The sequence below is a fragment of the Ambystoma mexicanum genome, chromosome 1q (assembly GCF_040938575.1).
Source record: "Ambystoma mexicanum isolate Mex_15411 chromosome 1q, UKY_AmexF1_1, whole genome shotgun sequence".
Lineage (NCBI taxonomy): Eukaryota > Metazoa > Chordata > Amphibia > Caudata > Ambystomatidae > Ambystoma > Ambystoma mexicanum.
In genome coordinates, this window is record NC_090922.1 from 1294993474 (window position 1) to 1295018079 (window position 24606).

Below are 24606 nucleotides of genomic sequence, written 5' to 3' on the forward strand. Positions count from 1 at the left end.
CAAGCTGATCATTCATAAGTTAAAACGATCTGAAGCGGGAGGGTATAGCTTCCCAGTCCTAGCTGCAATATACTGGAATTCTCTCCCACCTGCCCTACGAGCGGTGTAATCTTATTGGGTCTTTCACAAAAACCTGGTTATTTACCTAACTCCACTACCTCTAGTCCGCTACTTGACTACACCTTCAACCACCTTGCTGTTATAGATCACTGTGCGTAACTGCCTTTGCATTTGCTTCTGTATTGCCTCCTATGTAACCAGACATCTGCATTAACACCCTACTGCTAGCAATGTTGTTTAAGGCAGCTTTTCATTTGTTTATTGTACCTATGCTTATGCCCAATTCGGGGCCACGTAACCGGAACAAGCGCCCTGGATGCCCATGGGTTTGTGTGCTCTACAAATGTAAAAAACTAATAAAAAAATTAATGGCACACATAATTATATTGCAAACATGTAAAGTTGGCAGCTATGCAAATTTAGAAATTAAACAATTAAACTCTCATTTCGAAATACAGCAACATGTCGAGATCACGATTTAGTTGTCCTGAAAAGCTGTGCACACAAAACCATGTACTTCACGTTCACTATTTATTTAACCCATTATTCTGATCAAATCAAAAGAATTCGTCGAAAAGAGGTTTTAAAACTCGAGCAACACATGGGGTACTCTATGAGCAGGAGTTGCCCAAGCGTCGCCCCTTTGAGCAGGCACCGGGGTGGTTTCTGAATTAATTTTGGCCAATGGTGAAAATGTCAACAACAGACCACGTGGAGAGCACCTCCACTGCGCCCGCAGCTACGGAGAGCCCGCCTACCTCCTTGGCACCTCGGCATCTGCCCAATCGGCTTCGCCGGAGACCGTGGTACGAGCCTCTAGGAAACCCCTGCCATTGGGAGACGAGCAATGCCGTGCCACCCTGGTGTCACTTGATGACAGCAGTTGAAACCAATGAAAAGACAGCTGAATAGACGTGACTGGGCGGCTGGTGGAGGCGGAGGTGGGCTATTAAAACGCCGGTTTTGTGGTCACTCGGTGCCGCTACGTTACGAAGTATCCAAGACCGGCCTGGGGGTGGAAAGAGCGGCCGCCAGCATGGAAACCGCGTTGTACCTGGGCGCGCTGCTGCTGCTCTGCCTCCTCTGGTTGCGCAGCCGGGGACTCGAGTACGTGCTGGTGCACCACCGCTGGATCTTCGTCTGCCTCTTTCTACTGCCCCTCTCGGTCATCTTCGACATCTATTACTACCTGCGGGCCTGGCTGGTCTTCAAGATGTGCAGCGCGCCCAAGCTGCACGACCAGAGGGTGCGGGGCATCCAGGCCCAGGTACTGGGGGCGCAGGGGCAGCGGGGGTGGAAGGGGAAGAAGGCATGTGTAAACATGCTCTCAAGGGCTGTGCAGTGCTAGACTTATGAGACTGATTTTGAACCTCACAGTGGAATGCTCCCCCATAGACTTCAATGGGACCACTCGTAAAAGTCATCCTTCAGACTTTCACACTTCCTGTGAACTCGTCAGGTGTGCGTGGTATGCAGGTGTCTAATTTTGAACTGGGCACGGCCTTGTATTCCACCTCATTGTCCACTATTCATTTCCATGCTGCATGAATGTTGTCATTCGTCCCTTTTCAAAGCAATGCTCAGTGACAATCATGGTACCTTGGCTGTATGTCTTTTGTGGGTTCATGTGCTGGGTTTTGTTTAGTGTTAAAAATGGTAACACAACATGCTGTATCCCCCGCAGGGTTTTGATGCTAGAAATCTTTGTGGTTATAGACCTAACCTGCAAATGTAACTACAACTAGCTGACTATTAATTTGCTACCAATGTAAAATGTGTATTCATGTGCTACTGTTATAAAATGTATTGTGTACCTCCCTGCAACTAAGTTCCCCGCAAGTAACAGCGCCACGATGCCCATGGGCTGTTTGTGCGCTATACAAATGTAAAAAATAAAATAAATAGTCAGAAAACAAAAGGTACAAAGGTAATTGAACCAAGGATGATTGCTATTAAAAGAGAACACTTAAGTAAGTTGTACATCTGGTGTAGGATTACTTTCCAGGTTCTTTCAAATATATCAATGCCAAAGAGCCTGGTGCTGCATTCAGTTTTTGTAAAACTTGAAGCGGCATATGTGCTCAAAAGTGTTACGCTTGTTGTCACTACTTGACTCTCTGGGCCTGATTTACAAAGCGTTTTCAATGGGATTTGAAAAGGCGTTTGCATATCAGGCCCTCAATATTTAATGCAGAAGCTGACCTGCTCATAAAGTGATGGCAAGAAGGGCAGCTGAGGCCCTTTCTGTGATTAATAAAGACAGTTTATGACTGATTCTGTCTCAGCCCTAACATCCTTTTGTAGGTATTGCTTGTTAGGAAATGCCCTTGTGTCTCCTTAGGCCAGCAAGGTCTACTTGGCAGGAGAGTTGGTCTAGTGAAAAGTCATGTTTTGTTTTCGGGTAAATTCCCCCTCCAGCCTTCCTCCCCCGACCCTGTGAAATATTTTCAACTCTGGGCTTTCTGCACCTCTTTTTCTTTATCTGTCAAAGTTTGGGGAACAAGAAAAAAGGCTTACAAGCTGGCACGCACATATCAACAAGAAGTGCAAGTCAATAAAACCAGAGCCTCCTCCATATTGGAGTCGCTGGCTGTTTCTTGTGTTCTATTAAAGTGCACATACGGCATGTGATGTCAGCCAATGTTTTTCATGAGTTTATAGTAAATACACTCTGAACCTGCATGCTGAAACCATATCAACTGTGTGACATATGGTAAAATTCTAGTCACGCTTTTCCACTTGACCAAATTGTTCAATTCTGTGGAAATGTGAACTACTCAAAACAAATAATTTGCACATGTGCTTGTGAACAAAATCCACGAAGGGCAAGGCAGCAAGCTTTGTGGGCCCTCAAGTAGCTTGCCACAGTGATGGGAGTCTTTCTTCTACTAGTTTTTTTTTCTTTTTGAATGCACTTAGCACACAAGGGGCCTGATTTACAAACATGTTTTAACATTGGGAAGTCCCATTGAAAACATTTTTGTAAATCAGGCCCAGGCTATGTTACCATCGACCCCCTTCAGCAGCTTGCCGCCACACTTACATACGTGCTACTTGCGAGTTGTGCTTTGTGACCCAGGAAGTGAAGGGAATTCCTCCACAGTTAGATATCTGGCATGTGTCTTATCCGCCACACAGTTCTGCTGCAGCAGGGTTTCATCTACCACTCAGGGAATCACCTAACCTACTTTCCCACTGCCCCCACACCCTGTCAGCTTTGTTCAAGGTCGCAGGGAAAGAATTATGTTGAAGGAATGAATGAACTACAGTCCCAAATAAAAAGGCTGAAAGATATAGACAAAATACATTGATAATCCTACCTCCTGGTAATTGAGGTCTGTAGCCACATAGCTGCTCAGAAACTGACTGTATGGAAGGAAATTGCAGCCTAAAAAGTTGACCTTTAGTCCAGGCACTTTGTATTTTGGGGGAAAGAAATGTCAAGCTCCCATAATGGGCTTCTGTTTTTGAAACCAATAGTCAGTCGAAATTGTGGTTGTCTGTAAAATTTCGTCTTATTGGCAATTTAGGACCTTGCAGCTCCTGGGGTGTGCTTCCCTTTATGACCTGTGGATGAGGGGAACATTGATTATGTAAGTTCAAATTACACTGGATGCTTGATGGTTTGTTGGTCATTGGGGCTGGAGGCATACCAAAGCACGAGTGTCCTGTGCTGTCCTATTGTCAATGCTGTCATGGGATGATCCTTTAAAGTCTTTATTTGAGTCTACTGGTATATCTGACAAGATTCTAACCTGCATTGGTTCTATGTCGTCCAATCAAGCACAGTGCGACTACGTGCATGTCTTATGGGCATCTGGTTGCAGAGAGGTGATTAGCAATGTCTATGGTGCTTTATAATTGTATTAAATGAAAGACTTCTGTTCGAAAAAAGATATGCTACTTGTAATTGTGACACTAGTACATGCTTAACAATTGTCTTCTTGGTCTAGGTTCGTGAATGGAAGAAGCAAGGTGGTAAAACCCACATGTGCACTGGCCGACCTGGTTGGTTAACTGTATCACTTCGTGTTGGGAAGTACAAGAAGACACATAAAAACATAATGATTAATCTAATGGATATTTTGGAAGTGGACACAAAAAGACAAGTACGTTTTGAATGTGAAATACAGTAATAAGTTACTGCAAGCTGTGCGTATTACTTATTTTCAAATGTTAAATTCCAACATTATGTGCATAAGTATAGAATGTCGCGAGTAAAGCCATTCTGGCTGTCTCTCCCTCATTGCAACCTACCCTTGCATCACCTATGTGGGGGTACGTACATAATTGTTTGGTAGCTTGAACGTTGCCATCCTCCCAGGTACATAGAAAGGGAATTGTGATCTTGGAGTGTGATCCAATCAGAATTATCAGCTTATAAGCTTACATTAATGTTTGTTCACCACATGTCCTTGAGCAAGTATCACCGTCTATTGCATAGCTTACTACTTGGTCTACCTCCTTCACTTTACAAATTCATGTGAATACCAACAACTGGTGGGCAGAATAGGGATCATGTCAACCGCTTTGGAAAGTTGTTGAGGTCAAAATTCCTTGTTCGGTAAGTACACCATCCCACTTGCACCCATTCCACTGCTCATTTGTTTGTTTCCATAGACTGGACCATGTGCTCTCGCTCATGCTGCAGTTGCCTTTATCAAGGATTTAATACTATGTAAGATTATCTTCCTTTCACCTAAACCCCATATTGTCTGGACCTGTTTTGGGGCACATGCATCTAATCAATCAATTCTAGATTACTTTTTACTTTATTCCTGGATGTTTGGCAGCAAATGTAAAAACGAGGGCATTTTCTCAGGAGACATCAGTTTATACGAGTGTCGTATGCTGTACAATGATTGGCAACTGCTACCATTACACGTTGGAATGAAACGCCCCACTTAGCTGCTAAGGTGCATCTCTATCACTGTCGGTGAAAAGACGATGGTCAATATCTTGTTCTGAAATGTCCAGCACTGTACAGGGTAGCTGTTCCCTTCAAAATCTATAAACACTTTTCATCAGCATTCTCCATCTGGCTCCATCAGTTTTTCCCAGGTTAATCTCCTTAAGAATTTTCAATGCTGACTTCTTTCCTCAAGTCCTTCAAAGTACAATGCTTTGTCATACCAAATACTCCAATAGATGGTTCTGGAATATTTAGACTATCAAGCATGGTAACAGAAGCAACTTTTATTCTCCTCTCACAGCGCCTCCTTTTAGCCACAGTTCAATGCTATAAATACAGGGAGTGACAGGCCACTAAGATTTGGGTTTCTTTGGGGGTGAATTCTTACTTGAGAAGACACTTGTCACAATTTTAGCTGTCTTTGTTCAGCCTACTGCCCTCTTTGGTCCCAGGATAGCGGTTTTGTTTCTTGTGAGCCTTCAAACTTGGTCACAGTACAACTTTCCTTATTCCCCTGTGTGGTTCCGCCAGGGCAAATCGTGCTTGTTCCAGTGAGTTGAGGCAAGATTCTGATGAGGATAACCAAGAGGAATCTGGTTAGGATGTCATTTGTTGTCAGTCATGACCATGGGATGGTATGGTAATGGGAACGCTCGGGTTTAGGCTGAGCAAGATAGCACAGTGGATTAAACGCTTGCCACACATGTCTTTTCAGCATTCTCTCTCAGCAAGGCAGTCTCAGTCGTTCATACTTGCCAGATCGATAAAGGAATATCATTAAATTGGGTGATAGTAACACCCATCATTGCAGTGCCTAGAAGTGGGAGCAATCTAACATGAAGCACTGTGCAGAAAAATATAATTTTTAGAGAACATTCTTACTTGGAAGCTTCTTTGACCTGAAATGCTGCAACCACATCAACAGGCGAAATGGTGAAGTGCAGGTTAGTTTGGCAAATGGATATAGTAGTTTTAAGCCGTGCTCTAAGCAGAAGGAGGTTGGTTATCTGTGGAGTTCAGTTCTAGTGAAGGGTTGTCTCAGACGCTCTTCACCATTCCTTAAAACCCTCAACTTCCTTTTCTGGACTTTTTTTTTATTTGCTGCAGGATCAAAGCTTTTGGCTGGCAAAGCATAGTTCAGGCCTTGGCACGTTTGACAAAACTTGACCAAGAACGCTTTGTCATTTTGACAAAACGCCCTGTGTGGCAGGCCTTGTGCCTTGAACACTTGTGTGCTTTTGTAGCGGCAGTCAGTGGAAAGCTCCCATTGGCCTTGTTAGAGGAGAAGGCACACGGATGCATCTTGGGCTAATTACAAACCCTAATTACCACCGTGGCCAACCAGGAAAGGCGCCAATAGTTCAGATAGAAATATACAAATGAGTTCATCAGGATGAAATGACCCAAAACCTAGAAGAAGCCCAGAATACATTTAGAGAGATTGGGCTAGAAAAAACTGCTTAAAGCTGGAGGGGCCTATTTTGATGGGGATACTTGAGGACAACATCATCTTCACTGAGGGGCGTTCACAAACGGCAGAGTTTAATGGTGCTGTTGGAATGCAGAAGGGTGTATGGATGCAGTTGTTAATTTCACCGTAAACCAAGCGTGCACGCAAACAATATTTATAAGTTTAAAAGACACTATTGCATGTGATCAAAATTGATGACCATCGCAACAATGTCGTCAAAACAAAAAATGTCGTAAACGTAGCATTAATGCTCCATCATGACAGATCTCCAATATCATAGTGAGCTGTAAATCAATTATGTTGGTCATATTGTAGATTTCTGATTCCCCTGTAGGACTGTGGAGCAGAGATGCAGAGAACGATCTAGTGTTCCTGAAATTGGGGCTAGTAACCAACAGAAGTACTTAATCTCGGATGGGTTGAATGTAAAGCGATAAGAGTCCTTCAGAATAAGGAGAGGATGACTGAAGTTGGCAATTAGTGCCAACCTTTGATTAGTTTCCTCCTAAATCATATCAATATGCACAATATTCTTACATGATGGAAATTCTTCTTATATAGTCTTTTGGCTCATCTTCAGTAATACCACCTTCAATTTGTGCCAACCTTTGATTAGTTTCCTCTTAAATACTATTGAGGATGCAGAGGACTATTTAAGAAGAACTATCATTTAAGAATATTGTGCGTATTGGGGATATGATTAAAGAGGAAACTAATTGGGACAAGCCACCATTAAGAATACAATGGACAACTGAAAAACACTTATCAATGTAGGAAACTACATTTGACCTTCATTGACAAATATCAATAATCAATTAGCAGAGGACATCAAAAAATATATATTAAAATAAATACAAGAATTGGCAATGCCAACATTTGGGGCTTTTGTTTAGACATAGGAAAGGTATTTGCCAGGCATTGCCGTAATGGTACTAAGTGGCTGTAAATGGTAGCAGCTTAAAATTGGTTCATGTACCTGGGCATATAAAAGCAGTGCCTGGCATATGCCTATCTAATGCTTATAAACAAGCCACACCTGTTGTATTCACCAATGCTAACAGGACTTGGTGAAGGACATGCAAAGTGCTTATAAATCAAGTGGCTGTAGGCAGACCTGTCTGCTGTCACCTAGCTCCACACACCCTGCACTCCCCACCCTACCTGAGACTCTGATCTGCTCCTCACTGTCTCCTCCCCTGGTTACTTGTAGATCCCTTGCTGCCAATTGCTGACCCTCACCCTTCTCTATTAGCTCCCCGCTTCTTTTTTCTCTGCTTCCCTTACTGTGGTCTAACCCCCAAAATTGTAAAGCGCTCCACTGCTTCCCGAAGCTAGGTCTGCACTTCATAAATACTTGGAATAATTAATGCTGTTTTGTGTAGTTACCCCCTTTCTTGACCAACCCGACCAGCATCTGGATAAACAACTGTGGCACTTCTGAGTGGATCTCACTCTCTCGGGAAACAAAAGCTTCAATAAATATTCAGTCAGTTAGGAATGCCATTTTGTAGCCTCTCTGCCTATGTGTTGATTCCCAGGGCAACCATCCCAAACAAAGGTCTCTGGCATGCCACCTAGTGGTTAGTGTAAGCAGGCCATCCCGGCTCTTATTCCCTAGAGAGGTTGTCTATGTGAGGATAATTTAAGCATGACCAGCTCCCAGCAGTTTTGAGAGTTCACCCTTTAAAGTTCTAGCAACCATCTGACCTTTATTTTACGGTTACACTCTCTGTTACAACATAAGGGACAGATGGGCTACTTAGGATCCGCTAATTTATTTGTAATATGTGTTATTTTGTGGTGTTTCATTGCACTCTTTAATGGGACTGCTCCAGAAATAAAATAAAAGAGAATATTGAAGTCTATACGTTTGCATCTAATGTCGCTTCCCACCACTTTCTGTAAAGAGGCTTATTTCCAGAGAATAACCCCAATTTATGTTTTTAAAAAGCTCTACTGCTGCAGGATCCGTGTGTAGTAGACTCCAGAAAAAATACTTTATGTAAGAAGCATAAGCCAATGTTTTATAACTGAAGGATGCAAGTAATTCTGTGTTTAATGATAGGCTAAAATATAGAATATCTGCTTTAAGAATAATATGCATTAAAATTACAGTTTCGTAATTGTTTAGCCCAGTCATTCTCATCGATTTGCTCAAAATATAAAATATTGTTTGCATAATGTTGGTTAGTGTGCACTTTCCATCCTTTTTAGTGATTTAAGTTGTCCAATTTAAATATTTGCCAGTTTATATATATGAGCCAGTGTACACATTGAATGGATTGGGAGGTTGTTAAACGTGTATGTCTTGGCACAGAAAGGCTTTCATTTCTTTTTCTTTTTGTTATCAGATTGTCCGGGTGGAGCCATTGGTGAACATGGGCCAGGTTACGGCACTGCTGAACTCCATTGGCTGGACTCTCCCTGTGGTACCAGAACTTGATGACCTCACAGTAGGTGAGGTGATGCAACCAGCTGACAAACTATAGGGATCGAAATAAATAGTTAATAAGCAGGAGCTAATGTTAGGTCCTGGGTGTCCGGTTTCACCCAGTTAGCCAAAGCTACCTGTGTGGAACGTGGACCTAGTACATAGGGTGCTGCAAAAAAGAACTGCAAACTATATATATATATATAGTGAAGGGTGTAATGAGGAGGCAGACTGCCAACTGGAGATGAACATGTTTATTCAACTGCCCCACCAACCCTGTAAGCCAACATTCCACCCAGATAATTTTTTTGGTGGTGACCTCATCCCTCAGAGATTTCATGTAATGGAACTGTGAAAGGGAAGATGAAGACATCACTAACAGGTAAGATGCCACACCACCTCCTCCCCACAATAAACCGAAAGTCTTCAAAATAAACAATTAGATAAAACAAATACAAAGATCAAGGATCTCAAATTTTACAAGATACATAAGCACAGTGGGAGACCCATGTATATCCCCACCCTAGAACATCTCGTAGTCCCTCATCTTCATCCTTTCTCTACAATTCTGCTTAATTCTCCCCTTCACCCTGGAGTTTAGGGTGTCAGCTCCCACATCCTCCTCCGCTACTTGAGTATCTTTGAAGATGACTCAAGGAAATCCCATGTTAGCAGTGGTGTCCAACTCAACGTCCCACTCAGGCCCTCAAGGTTAACTCTATCATCGTATGTGGTTTTCAGTTGTTCAGGGTTTGGGTTCCCTTCCCGCCCTCACCTCCAATTTAGCTCTTGAGTCTGGTAGTTCTTTGCCCAAGGCATCAGAACTACCCTTCCTCTCCCATCTAACCACACAATTAGGATTTCATACTGTCGCACTATCAACTTGTACTGCTTTGCTGAATTACCTCTCTCATATCACCTTTGTAAATTTTGATTAGCCCCTTCCTATTTTAAAGCCACATCTTGACTCAATCGCCTATCTTAGTGGCCTTTGTCCCTTAGTCGTTAGTCACCTTGTTCCTGTTCTGTGCTTGCTCCTCCATGTCCTAACCATTTCACACACTTCTTTTGCTTGTTCAACCTCCTTGGCTTGAGCATATTATATTACCTCCCTCCCCCGCAAGCTGAAGTGGCTGACTTTAGTAGTGCCATTGGGCAACGTACGGATGATCCAGAGCATATTTTTTAATGTGGATTAGACATCCAAACCATTGTCAACTTCCTGCTAACCCAGTTTATCTATGACCCTATTGGGAGTTTCCACCATGCCTTCCTTTAGGCTGCTGGTGGTACACTGAAAAGTGGCACCATTCAATTCCTTTGTCACAGCAGTACTCCCTTATCTCCTTACTGGGGCCCATTGTCGCTAATCACCACCTAAGGATGCCTAAATCGCACCTGCTGTGACCAGTTCGACAATGCTCGCTCTGGGCCATGTTGCAAATGGAATACATTATTTTCTCCTCCAAGTTTTCAGATGGCCCCATGATGTTCACAACCAGCTGTTTCTAACTTCCTTCTGGTACAGGAATGAAGTTCAGTGTCTGCTATATAGGTTTCACACTCTTATCTGAGTTGAGATTGGTCCAACATTTTCTGACAGTACTTTCAAAGCATGTCCAGAACAGGCCACCAATAAGTAGACCTTATTTTCTGTTTGGTGGCCATGTTCCCGGAGCGTCCCTAATTTCCCATATCTACAATTCTGTTTCTCAAGGCAGAAGTGAAATCAACATCTGAACACTCACCAATACCCACATCTCAACTGAGATTGCGTTTCTTAATTTCCAATACCCACATTTATTCGCAGCCAGGGCCCTCTTCATTGGCCACCCTTCTCTTGTCCCCTTCATTACCAGAGCAAGCATCAAAATCCTAGTTACGTTCATTTAGTCCCTCCTTCCTGGCGATGTGCCTGTCCCCTAGACCAGTAACCCTAGTCACAATGCACTCTTCCCCTCTCTCTGACCATCCCAAACCTCCTCCTGATAGGGGCATCCTTGATCAAATCTGCACTGTTGTTCTGCTTCCCTGAAATATAATGTTACACTCTTTTAGCCTCATGCTCATCTTTGCCAGTATGGGTGTAGCACTGGACAACCCTTTCCTGGTAAGCACTTCTACTGTTGGTTTGTGGTCTTTCTGATGGGTTACCCTGTGACTCCAATATACTCCAGGCAGTACTTTGCCTCTCAGCAGCACAACAATAGCTCGCTCTCTATTACATAGTACCTCAATTCTGATTCTATCACTGCCCTGACGGCATACATAATGATCTTTTCACCACCCTCATCCCTTTGTAAGTGCAGCACTCTCAAAACCTTCACACAGCTATCCACAGTCATGATCGCTGGTTGGTTCACCTCTAAACCCTCAAGACTGGGAGCCTTGCATAGCCTTTGCTTTAGTTCATCTAGAGCACTCTGACACTTCCTCCTCCCCATGCAAACTCCATTCCCTTCTTTATTGCTTTAACGGGTGGGTTATGGAGGCAAACATTGGTATAAATGTACCTTTGCTAAACCCAGAAATCTTAAATCATCATTATATTGAAGAATGGCTGCATCTACAATGGTCCTCAGGAGGCTTTCTCTCAGTTTGTACCCATCTTTCCCAATGGTCTGTCCAAAATAGTCCACTTGTTCTGCTCTGAACATGCACTTGCTTGTCTCTGATTGTTAACCCTCTTTATATTGCCTCTAGGTAAGGTGATACAAAAAGGCTTGTGTCCCCAGGTACTATCTTGCTTTTCTCCAGGTGCTGATCAATAGCTCCATGCGGCTCAGCATTTCAGTGAAGTACATACATGGAGTGACTTGGCTTTCAGCACTGCTTGCTAGGTACGCAAGCTGCTAGCGCTTATCTGTTTTCCTTCTACGCGTTAATCTACCGGCTTGGTCGAGCAGCGCTGGCTCCATGATCCACAATGCTGCCAGTCCTTAGTGGTTTCTGCGACTTGTAGTTCTCATTATACCTCAAGTATAACTCAGTTTCCCCATATAAAGGATGGTGAGCGCCTCGGATTCACCACACCACTCCCACACTTGGGAACACAAGTAACCCAATAGCATAGCTTTGCCTGCACTGCTCCTCTGGCAGCCTACCTCAATACAATCCAGCTACACGGACAAGCTTTGGAGCATCTGTAGCCCCCATCTGACATTTACAAACGCTTCTACCCGTCTCCTCATTGGCCCATCACCTAGAGAACCTATTAGTCCTGCACTCAGTCCTACACTGGCTCCTTACTGGTCGACAGACAACCAAGCCATGTGCATCACTCGCTGGGCCCTCCACAACACTGTTCCCGAATTTCTCCAGGATAAACTCATACGCGATATGAACCCACTAGGAATCTCACATCCGGTTTTTTCCTCATTATCCCCCATTACAACTCCACCACATTGGGAGGTACCTCTTTCTCCATCCAAGCCCCTGCCATCTGGATCTCGCTTCCTCTCCACGACTGCCACATTGATAAGAACCTCTCATTTAGAAAGACCCTCAAAACTTGGTTATTCCTTACAATAACCTAGCATGTATATAGTTATGTTTGGGGCTTAGTATTTATCAAGCTAATTCAAGGCCTTGTGATAATCAATGTTATCTCCAGCACCTGTGGCTAAGGGAGGCATCTCTCCATAAACTCTCTGCCTTCCAGGGCCCAAACCAGAGAATTCTTTTGAATAGAGTACATTTCTGAGCTGTTTTGGTTTAATTATTCCAGTACACTGTCCAATCCTGCCACTAGATGGCGGGCTCACCTAGTGAGGTAAGTAAACGCTCCAAGGTCTGCACTGTGATTCTCGCCATAATGCCAGTTAACTATATGAAAGATGCTGTGAGTGGTGCAGTCGGGAGGCAATAGATGGTGCAAGTCCAGTTGTTAATTTTGCAGCAGGACACACGGACCAACAGGAGAGTGCGGCATGTGCTATGTGCTTGGATTCGTTTTATGCCAAGTTGTAAGTCCTGCCACGGTGCAACTGCATTGAGGGCGGTGGCGCCATGAGGCAGAGAAGCCCTCTATTCTCGCCAATGCCTTTCCTTAGCATTATATGCACGCCAGGTGGGCAAAGACAGAAAGAATGCTACCTGCAGGAGCAACTATACACACACAGCTGCTCCAAGATTGCGGTCGCCAGCTGATCTCACACTCCTTGAGTGAGGCACGTCAGACACAAACCCGGCAGCTTGAAGAGGAAGAATTAAAGATTACTGGCAAAGACTGGACTGACAAACTGGCAAAGGGAAGTGTGCATGTACTTTGACAAATCCTTACAGCTTGCGTGGCTAGCAGCCAAATCAGGTTTGCAGGGGTGCACAAACTGGGTCTGGTTCACTGAAGGGAGACAGGATCGCAGCAGAAGTGCCTCATCGCCAAATGGGCATCAAAGAGGCATACAATCAAATGGAGCAAAACAGTTGTATTTGAATAACAACCGAGACCTCGATGTCGAGATGCTCCTTTACAGAGTCCTCCATCTACCGCACAACCCTCTAAGTTAACATTTCATCCATGTCGTAAAATCCCTTCGGTGGTTAGCTCATCCCTCAGATATTCCATGTAATGACACCGTACAAGAGAAAGATAAAGACCTCACCAACAGGTAAAATGCCACAATGAAGAACCGTAATCGAAGTTAAAAGCTTTCTTTCGTACAAAATCGTATAATTATGATTGTGTTTATTTATTTTATTTTTGCATTTATACAAGCGTGCAATGCCTGTGGACTTCTAGGCGCTAGTTACAGTGAGGACCGTTGAATGAAATATGCAGTGATATGAGTTGAACTGGTGAGTTATGAGCTTTTTCCTGAACAGGTGGAAGGAAGGTTCAGCACGCAGGTGAAGGGAGAGGTTGTTCCAGAGGTTGGCAGCGCATACCGGTGAGCTAGATCACCCTCAGCACTTGTGCAGTTAAATCTTGGTATGATGAGGCTCTAGCTTTGAGCGGATCATAGGGCCCTGGCAGGAGTACGCCTATTGATTCTTAGAGCAAGGTACGAAGATGCATTATTTGCTAGACATCGGTGGGTGAGTGAGAGAATTTTGAATGCGATTCTTTCTTTGACAGGAAGCCAGTGAACAGAGTGGCATGGACAGCATTGTTTTAAATGACTTGGAGTTGGTTTAGGTTTTTTTCTACGGTGCCATAGAGCATCGCATTGCAAGAGTCCAGTTTGGATCCGATGAGAGCCCGTGCAACTGAGACGATTCTCAGAGGACACAAATGGTTTGCTTGCATTAATGAGCTTAGTGGCATAGGCTGAGGAGGAAGCGATGTTGTAAACTTTACTTGACATGTTGAGTGTAGCATCTATGTATACACCCAAGGTGTTTAAATTGTAGGTCACACCCAAAAAAAATGTATTATCGAGGGGTCTGTGTTTTAGTCAGGTGAAGACAATGAGGTACATAGGAAGCACAGACTACCTCCTTCTCTTGTTGTTCTATCAGTATTTAGACCACAAACATTAGCAATGAGATGGCGCAAGGCATTAGGTATATAAATGACTCAAAACCTTTTTTTAAAAAATATTATAGTTGTGTACAAGAAGCTTTACATTAGTTTATTTCACAGAATAATTTCCTTGATACACATTCACAAGAGATGGTTTTTGATAAAGCTTTTGTCTTCTAACCCTTTCTTTGAAGTGCTCTTACTCAGTAGACAGGAACAGGGACAGGAATCTTGTGGCAGTCTCATTTAATGGGGCCGGAGTTATACACTTATGTAATCGATGTGGAGCCACATATTGCTAAATGTGTCACATTAGTTGTTTCTCCTCGAGTAAGTATTCTCTTCTTTTCTTTTATAAAGGGGCGTTCGTTTTGAGATATTCAACGTTCCTCCTTTGTATCGCGGTCTTCTGACCTTGGACTCTTGAAGCACTGTGTGTAAACAGAATCCTCAGGGTTAGAAGACAAAAGCTTTATCAAAACCCATCTCTTGTCCTGAATAAGGCTTTGCTAAATAATCGGGAAAACCTGTTTTAGGATGTGGTTCATCCCACTGCAATAGGGAAAAACCCAGTGCGTCGACACACCATTTTGAAAAGCATCCAATCGTAATTAAGAAATGCATAGAAGTAACAGACAGTACTTTAAGGAGGCATAGAACAACAATGAAGAGAAAAGGGTATAAGAAAATCCTACATTCAAACATATATGCACACTTGTGTGTGTAAAACGAGATAAATTGAATGCCAAATAGAAAGACTTTCTGAGAAGTCATGTTATAGTAAGAAAATACATCATGCGAATACCTGATTGTTCTCAGAGTTTTTCAATTGCTCTCTAAAAAGGTGTTTAAAGGCACATTTTCAATTTTTTGGAAGTAACTGTGTTTTTAGTTGCTGTAGAATTTACGACGAGATGATATCATGAGAAATTCAATCTGTGTTTTGTACACTAACCCAGAAATAATGTTTTGTATTCACAATGATCATGTTGTTAGTTATGTTTTTTAACATTAGAATGCGTAACAAGGACTTTATTCTGTGAAATAACTAACCTAAAGCTTCTTGTACACAACTATAATAAAAAAAGGTTTTAAGTCATTTAGATACCTGATGCCTTAGCGTCATCTCATTGCTAATATTTGTGATCAAAATACTGATAGAACAACACGAGAAGGAGGTAGTCTGTGTTTCCTATGTACCTCATATTGTCTACACCCAAGGCGTTTGCAGATGTGGCGACAGGGATTTTGTGGCCATCGATGATGAAGACACTGAATGCATTGTCAAGTGTGGCGAGGCGGGCTAGAGATCCAAAGAGAAGTAGCTCTGTTTTCTAATCATTCATGCAAAGACTGTGCAAGGTCATCCAGGTTTGGATAGTTTTGTAGATGGTGTTCACTTTGAGTGTCCTGTGTGAAGTCGCCGGAGAGAGGGATGAGTATTCGGGTGTCATCTGCATAGTTTGTGTAGGAAATGCCAAGAGAGTCGAGGTGGTCAAATAAGAGCTTTGTGTAGTCATTGTAGTGGGTAGGTGAGGCACAAGAGCAGGAGATTGGTGTGGGTGGGGTGACAGCATCGCTGGCGAAGACTCTAGAAGTTCTGTTGGGCAACAAAGATGAGATGCATTTGGCGGCTTCATGGGAGAAATGGGCAGAGAACGTGAGGTGGAGGCATAGGGTCAGATGGTCAACAAGGTCCAAGGCGTCAGAGAGATTGAGCAGTAGGAGGAGACAGCTATTTCCAGCAACATTAGCGTCATTAAGTTGGTTCTTAAAGTCCAGGGGGGCTGTTTCAGTTCCGTGTCAGGGGTGGAAACCGGATTATCGGGGGCTGAGAATGTAGGGAGTTTCGAGGAAGTCTTTTATTTGGAGGTTGCCGACTCTATCAATGATTTTTCAGAGGAAGAGAACGGCCCCCGCATTCAGGGAAAAACAGACACGTTGCCCGGTCTGAAAGGGGAATTAGATGCTGCCGGTGTTGAGGAGCAAATGCCACACGTAGCTGCTATGGGTGTAGAGAGCCGGGCATATCTGCAATAGTCAGCTCTGGTGGCTCGGAGCTTGATGGGTGCGTTCCCCTCTGCCACCCTTTCTGAGAGTTGTATCGCATCGAAATATGGCATAGCCTGCGGGGACAGTAATGGAGAGTGAGGGTCCAGCTGCTGGGGTGAGCCATGCTTTCATGATGGCCAAGATGTCGATGTTGTTCAAGATGATGAGATCCAGGATGTCGGGAGCATGGGCCACCAAAGATCTGGCATTGATCAAGGTGCTCCAGAGGGCTGGGACATGTGTGGTACAGGAGGAGATAGGGATAGTAGTGGGTGATGTTGGTAGGGAAGGAGATGGGGCAGGAGATGGGTGGTGGCTATGGATGGCTTTGCAGTGTCTGGGATTGGCATTACATCTCCAGATTGCAGGGCGGGGGGATTCAGCGGGGGTAGTTGGACTCATAGTGCGAGCTGCCAGGTGGTTGGAACTTTCTGTTTTTTAGCACGGCAGGGAGTTGGAAGTGTGGTGTGTCAAAAGGCCTGCATTTACGAGTGACCTAGAAGTGGTGTTGTGTGAAGGGAGAAGGAAAGCCAGCAGTTATTGGCTGTATGGAGGTAGTTGTTGGCGAGGGGCGGAGCGGTGGAAGGAAGTTGGCTGGGGCATCGGTGGGTCCGCAGAACTAGTAAGGTTGGTGGTGCAGTTTAGCGTGGCACTCCGACCTTTTAGATTGGCGGAACGACCAAGGGTAGTGAGCGGCAGAGTGCTGGCAGAGCGAGTGTCTACTGATCGGCCGTTAGCTACAGGTTGCAGATAGGTAGTTGATTGCAAAGGGTGGAGCGGTGGGAGGAATGAGGTTGGCTTGGATAGTGGTGGGTGTGCAACACATGTAAGGTTTATAGAGAGGCAGTGCAAAGCGCTGCATCTCGTAGCCGATTCCTGAGCTGAAGGCCAGTGCATAAGCTTACCATTGTGCTGAAGGTGACAGCGAGGATCGGGAACGCATCGGGCTGGTGGTGGCGATGCTAGTGCGGCGGCATGCAGGCTTGTCCGGCAGAGACGGAATTCTGAGGCCTTGTGCGTTGGCCTTTGGTGCTGGACAGCTGCGCCTGCCCGGCTTGCCACAGTGGGCTGGTTTGACCCAGCTGATGGCCAATGAGGAAGCTCCAAGCATGGAGCACGATGGGTGACTGTGAGGGCATACAAAGTTGCAGCGGCCATCTTGCTGTGGTTGTGGACCAGGGTCGGACTGGGGCATAAAACTGTCTCGGGCACCAATGAAAAAGTGGCCTACACTTGCAAATGCCAATTCATTCCTTTTGTGTACACACTGTTTGAGTAGTACCCATGGGGAAGGTTTTTGATAAAATGTGATGCAAATTGTGCATTTTAAAGAATATTTATTCAGTAACCCTGGACCAAAGTACTAGCCGCATGGTGAAGTAACTTATCAAACTGGCCCACTTTGACCAAAAAAACGGTCCCACACTAGCATTTTGCATTTTTGGTTTGTGCATTGCCCTGTTGCCCTATAGGCCAATCCGAGCCTGCAAGCTCTGTTGAGCTAATGTAACCAGCAGCGTTAGCCGTGCTACTTGCTCTGGCGGAGCCGGGATCATGCAGGTCTTGTAGACCAGCAGAGATGGAATTCCGAGGCCTTGTGCATTGACCTTTAGTGTTGACTGGCCGTGTTTGCGGCCTTGCAGAGCGGGCTGGTATAAAATAGTTTTGCACAAAAAAGGACACTAAAGCAGAGTTTAAATCCCCTGACATACATTGGCTATTGGAAGCAGTTTTCAACTAATCCAACCTCACTTTAATGTCACTGCTTTTTCTAACATTTCTTTTTCTAACTTCAACATTTTGTGCATTATGCATGACCCATCATGCCTTTTAATGTCTTGTATAAGTATCCTGATGTTCCTTTATACACCCTTCCAAACACGTGCAGTTAATGTTGCATACTTATATTTGTATGGCACTAATTGGCCTGGAAATAGTGTCAAGCTAACCAGGTTCTCCTGGTCTGCAAGCAGGATCTAAATAGTTCCCAGCAATTTCAACCCCTGAGCTAACTTTGATACTTTTTCACTTATCATTACAGTACCAGTAGCATCCTGTAACAATAAGAGGTCACATGCATTGAAACCAACATTGTCTGTGCCACATATCAATTGCCTGACCTGTGCAGTTTTGTTCTACGGGATGATCAGGTGATCTCGACCCCAAAACTGCATCTTTGAATGGACTTTTCATCCTCAGAAGGGGCTTGAACTGGGCTGAGAGCATCATCGAGCTCGGCACAACAACGCAAGAGGCACTCCTTTCAGCTGCTTGCGGCTGCCTGCAGAGTTCAGGGGACTTACAAGAGCCATCCATTGTCAACCTATGGGCTGGTCAGGTGACCTCTGACCCCAAACCTTCCATCTTTGAATGGTCTTTCCATCCTCAGAAGGGGCTTGAACTGGGTTGAGAGCAACATTGAGCTCAGCCCTGCTCCCAATATGTTGTCTGCTGTTCTGGCCTCCCACCATTTGACTCTCCTTGCCACCCCTCCTACCATGTTAATGAGGCAGCGTAGCCCCAGACAACCCAAGCAAAGGGGCGAACAGCTACGGGCAATCTCCCAGCCTTTACTCCCCCCAGCATCTTTGTGTCTTCGCCTATGAGCCTTTATACGACCACCTCTCCTGCTCTCCTGGTAACACCTAAAATCCATCTAGTACATGGCCAGCTACCCCCAACTACTACTGAACTAAAAGGCATTCTCTCTTCATCCTCATCCTGCTAGTCTCTCCTTATGCTCTCTCCAATCACACTACACCCCACCTTTCCTATCACTGTCATAATACTCACAACTCGCCAATCTCACTACATCATCTCCATACTACCCCCTTCTAACAAACGACGCAGCCAATCCTGCCTAAACTCCTCTACTCTTCCCTTCCACATCAACTGAATATTGCACTCCGTCTGTTTGTAAAAAGACTTCCTTCATCACTGACTACTTTCAGTCTAGCTCTCCTCCCCTTGATTTCCTTTTTATCACTGAAACCTGGATCCCTCCCTCTTGACACTGATACCCTGCCAGCCCTTTATGACTCCACACCTTCCTTCTCTCACTCTCCTCATCTGACGGCAAAGGCAGTAGTGTCGGGCACCTATTTTCATCCTGCCTTAACATCCAATGAGTAGAGTGGGAAAGAGCAGTTGAGAGTGTAATTTAAAAGGAGGTAGGAGGTGATGTGACTTGGGGATGACAGTACACTCAACTATTTCACTTCCTCCCACTAGTCACTTAATTTCTATCTATCGCCCTCCTAGCCCCACTGGACCATTCTTCAATGAACTCGGGCAGCTCCTCTCTCCCCGTCACATTACCTCATCCTCTAGGTGATTTTAACCTTCCTTCTCCTAACACTCAGGAAAAATCTGTCCTTCAATCTTTTCTCAATGCACATGCTATCCATTCTATTCATAACCTACCCCCTCTGTGGGCACCTCTCTTAACCTCCTGTTCATCTCCAACTCTCTCTCACTAGCTAACACTACTGTCAAGCCATCTCTTTCAGACCACTTCATTGTATCCACCACCATTATCTGTTCCTCTAAACTTTCCTGCCCACCTACCACTCACATTTCCAATAGAAAATTGAAACCCTCTGCTATTCCTCCCTTCCTCTCTGATCTCCAACCCTCACTCTCCTTTTGTCCATATCCTTCCTCCACTGACATTTTCTTCACTTTCCAGTCCCTACTTCACAACTCTTTCTCTTCTCAGTTCCCACTGCTAACTTTTACCCCTAAATTTCACTGTCCTAAACCTTGGGTCTCCTCATTCATACGTGGTCTACAAACTGACATGTGATGATACCTGCACAGATGGAGGCTCTGCCACGATCATGAAGACCTGCAACTATACCCCCCTGCCCTTGACACTCAGTCTTCTCTTGATGGTGCTAAAAGGATTTCTACCTTTTTCTCATTGACACACACTCCAATCCGCCTCACCAACTCCAAGGCACTTGCTCCGTTCTCCTAAACCCACAGCTATTAACTCTACTCTTTCAGCTAGTGACCTTGCTGAATACTTTGCTTCCAAAATCCGGGAATCTCTCCTCACCCTCCTCTCACTACCTCCTCCTACTTTCTTCACTCCACCTACTCTACCATCTTTCATTGCCTCTACTTTGCAATGCTGATGAAGGGTAACCCCTCCTGTGCCCCATCAGATCCTCTTACACCTCAGCTTGTCAAACCTATTGCCCCTCTAGTGACCTCCCACCTCGCCAGTTTCTTCATCCTGTCTTTCATCGACACCTGTCTTTCCTCTACTTACAAAAAGGCCATGATCATCCCTCTCCTGCAAAGGCAAGGTGCTAGTCCAAACCGGCCGAACAACTTTAACGTGCATCACTTCTCCAAGATGTTGGAAAGAGTTGTATTTAACTGCCTTACTAACTTTCTTGACACACACAACCTTTGTGACCTCCTTCCAAGCTGGTTTCTGCATTTGCCAAACTGTATTGCCTCTGCTAAACATTCCAACCTATCCTCTATCCTAATCTTCCTTGACTTAACTGCTGCCTTTTATATCGTGGATTACTCTGATCTCAATACTCTTTCTCTGCTTGGGATTTATGATCAATCACTTGCCTGGATCAAGTCCTACCTGGTACCTCGTCAATTATCTGTTTCCTGGAACAACAACGCCTTTCAACTAACTCCTCTTACTGTTGATGTTACGCAAGGCTCTGTCTTGGGTGCACTCATGTTCATACTGGACACTCAAGGCACTCCTCTCCTCTTTTGGGTTCGTATACCAACTCTTTGCAGACGACACACCCTTCTTGTTATCCTTTCTTGAACTTTACACTGACCTATCTACCAAAACCTCTGCATGTCTCTCTGCTATTAAATAATAGATGGCCTCATACTCCTGTTGAATTCTTCCAAAACAGAGGTGCTTTCCCTTCCTGCCAAATCCTCTCTTCTCCACCCATGCCTTTCCAGTTCCCATCGGACACTCTACATCCCTTCAGCTACAAAACCTTGGTGTCTTCTGTGACCCTTCACACACATTTGCTACCTTTATCTCTCAAACTGCAACAGCAGCTCACTTCAACCTCCTAATTATCATAAAAATCAGGCACCTCCTTCTGTTCAAAAGCACCTAACAATCTCCTAACCACTCTTTTTTTCTCAAAACTGTACTACTTTGCCAGTTATTTATTTTTATTAAAATGTTTTGTTTGATTTTACAAACTTTTCATTTCTACATAACAAAATGAAGTAATACATTTAAACAGAAGAAGAGAAAAGAGAAAGAATAAAAAGAAAAAAGAATGACAAGGAAACTGAGAGTATCATAAAATCCATATTTATATTTCATTCATTTCGAATTTCATTTAGTAACTGCCAGCCAAAATGTAATTATTGTAAAAATTCGGTTTTTATCTTGACCCCGTAACAAATTGTCCCATCTTTCTTGAGTTGATAGCTGTTTCTGCGATAAGCCAAAATAGTCTCTGTGCAAGGATCTTTGGTCCTTCAGTGCTGGGCAAATCATAATCAAATGGAACAAAGTTTCTTTGCAATTTGCGACTTTACAAAAGCGACAGTAAGGAGTTTTTTTTGTTTGTTTTGTCCATCATAGACTGATAGTCCCGCGTTGGTAAGATGTTAAACCTAAATCGGAGAAACAGATCATGAATGTTGCAATCCGGAAAGAGGTTTAAATAAGCAGGTAATTCATGAAGAGCTCTTGTTTCTGTTTGGCATTTTAGATGTCTTTTGTATTTATTTTGATCAGCGATGGTTTGGATCCAATCATTAGTCTGTATTTTACGCTTTGCGTGCTGAGGTCTATTGATCAACATTTCCTCAGAGATATCTTCGGCTTGCATTTTCATTTTGATTTCAGAAACCCATTTTGTTAGTGCAGTGATGTGGAAAGCTGATTTTGTTTCTCTCAAAATTTCCAGTGACGGGATCTTGTCTTTTGAGATTATTTTCCTAAGAAGGTCCATTTGCTTCCACAAGACTATAGATTTGATGGACTGAATAGCTAGTTCGTAACAAATTCTTGCCATAGGAAACGACCTTGGGAGAGATAGAGTTTTCCTCCAAAACAACGCTTCATACCTGGTCCATTTTATGGTTTCTTGGTTGATCATGGACTCGGACGCATACGTTAGTATTGGGATCACCTTTTGCTTATACAAGGCTATTGTGGGTTTTATAGAGTATGTTCCATACTTCCTATGAAAGAAACAGCCTCGTCTGGCCAGGGATCTGGCTTTTTCCTCGCTATGATTCTTCCATTCTTGTTCTTTTGCGGAAGAGTTGATCATCACACCCAAATATTTCATTGACGTTGTTATATTGATCTCGTTTCTTTCTAGATATATTTTTAGAGTGGATTTATTATTTTTCTGCGAGGCAAGTTTCATCGTCTTCGTTTTGTTGCTGTTAATCACCAGGTCATTCTCATGCATAAATTCTTGAGTTTTATCTAGAGATTTTTGTAAGCCCGATACAGTTTTGTCCAAAATGATAATATCATCAGCATATATTAGTGTCTGGATAGATTCATTATTGATTTTTGGTGGATTGGCTGCTGAGTTTTGAATTTTTTTGCTAAAGTCATAAGTATACAAATTAGAGGCAGGCTGCCAATGGACATCCTTGTTTCAAACCATTGGAGGTGTGAATGGGAGGTGTAACCATTCCGTCATTGGTTAGCCGGACTCTAACAGAGGTATTTGAGTAGAGTTGCTTGATGGGATTTAAAATAGAGGCTGGACAGCCCCAGGCTGTGAGTTTGGACCAGAGTTATGATCTGTTCACTTAATCGAAGGCCATCTTTAAATCTATGAAAATTGCATATACTTGTTGTTTCTTGATTATCGCCTCAGGTTTGATCAGATTCAGTAACAGTAGATTAACGTTTGTTCCAATTTTCTTGACAAAGCCAGTTTGCCTTTGTTCTTGTTTTGCATTTTCCTCAGCCCAGTTGTTAAGTTTTTTGACAAGATATCCCGCAAATAATTTACCCAATGGATCCAGCAGGGCTATGGGTCTGTTGTTTGCAGGGCTTTTACGATCACCAGCTTTGAAAACAGCCAAAGTCCAACTTCGAGGGATTTGTTTCGTTTTTTCGATGAGTTGGAGAAGAAGGAAGAAGGATGCCCATCCGTTCGGATTTGCTTTGAGCATAGCATTTGATAGCCCATCGGGTCCTGGTGCTCTGGAAGGGTTCAGATCCATGATGGTATTTCTTATATCATTAATGTCCCAATTGAGATTCCAGGAATCCTCGTTTTGTGTTGTGGCAGTTAATGAGACAATAGGATAAGGATTATAGAGTGTTGTGAAATGCTTAGTCCATTCCTGAGCTTCCACTTCTTGGATCATAGATGTTGTTTTGAGAGAAGCGTTCAGTAGAGACCATAAATGCCTTGTGTTTTTCTCTTTGAGTGCAGCTAAAATTGTTTCGGCATCATTCTGTTTTATTTGGGCCTTGATTGCTTTAATTGCATTTGAGTATTTTTGTTTTTGTTATTTTGATTTCAAAATCGTGTTCTTTCATTTTTTTAGTTGTCTAATTTGTTTTTGAAGAAGCTTTTTCTTCAGTACAATTTCTGGGTTGAATTGATGTTTATGGAAGGTATTAGGTTTGTTTTTCTTATGGCATGGTTGATGATATTTCTCGAGGATCCAACCGTAGTTAAGTTTTGCTTGATCCTGAAGAGTGGACTCTTTAAAAGTTGATAATATGCCAGGTATTTGATGGTTTTTGATGCAAAGTTTATCAAGAGCATTATTAATCTCCAAAGCTGGCAAAGTTATTCGTGGATATTTTGTTTTTACTGTGTCCCATGTGATTCTTATTTGGTGGTGATCACTGGTGGATTGAGGAATATTGTCAGTAGAAATGATTAGATTTCTTAGCCCTTCTGATGTAAAGATATAGTCATAATTGATGTTGTGTTTTCGCGAGACCATGTTGGTATAGGCACTCCTTTATTGTTCACAGTGGGCTCAATTAATGAGATATTTCGGATGGATAATTCTTTGACCCATTTTTTGGCTCTGAGTGATAATGCATTTGACTCCAATTTTTTGTCAAATAAATGGAAGTTGAAATCCCCTCTGATTATAAATTCAGCTCCTTGATTTACTGAGGTGATATTATCGATTTTGTCGTATATAGATTCAAGGAACTTGTCATTCATTGCAGTAGGATTCTAGTATATATTGAAAATGGTAGTGTAGAT

General features: G+C 43.4%; 1 protein-coding gene across 1 annotated transcript in view; it reads left to right on the forward strand.

Moving 5' to 3' along the window:
* Window positions 1-943: 943 nt before the first annotated feature.
* The window catches only part of DHCR24 (24-dehydrocholesterol reductase), a 187728-nt gene continuing 164065 nt past the window's right edge, over window positions 944-24606 (forward strand). The window contains exons 1-3 of the mRNA XM_069642118.1: window positions 944-1327; window positions 4014-4169; window positions 8795-8900. Coding sequence (XP_069498219.1) covers window positions 953-1327; window positions 4014-4169; window positions 8795-8900 — 637 coding nt within the window. The 5' untranslated portion in view covers window positions 944-952. The remainder of the gene's footprint in view (window positions 1328-4013; window positions 4170-8794; window positions 8901-24606) is intronic.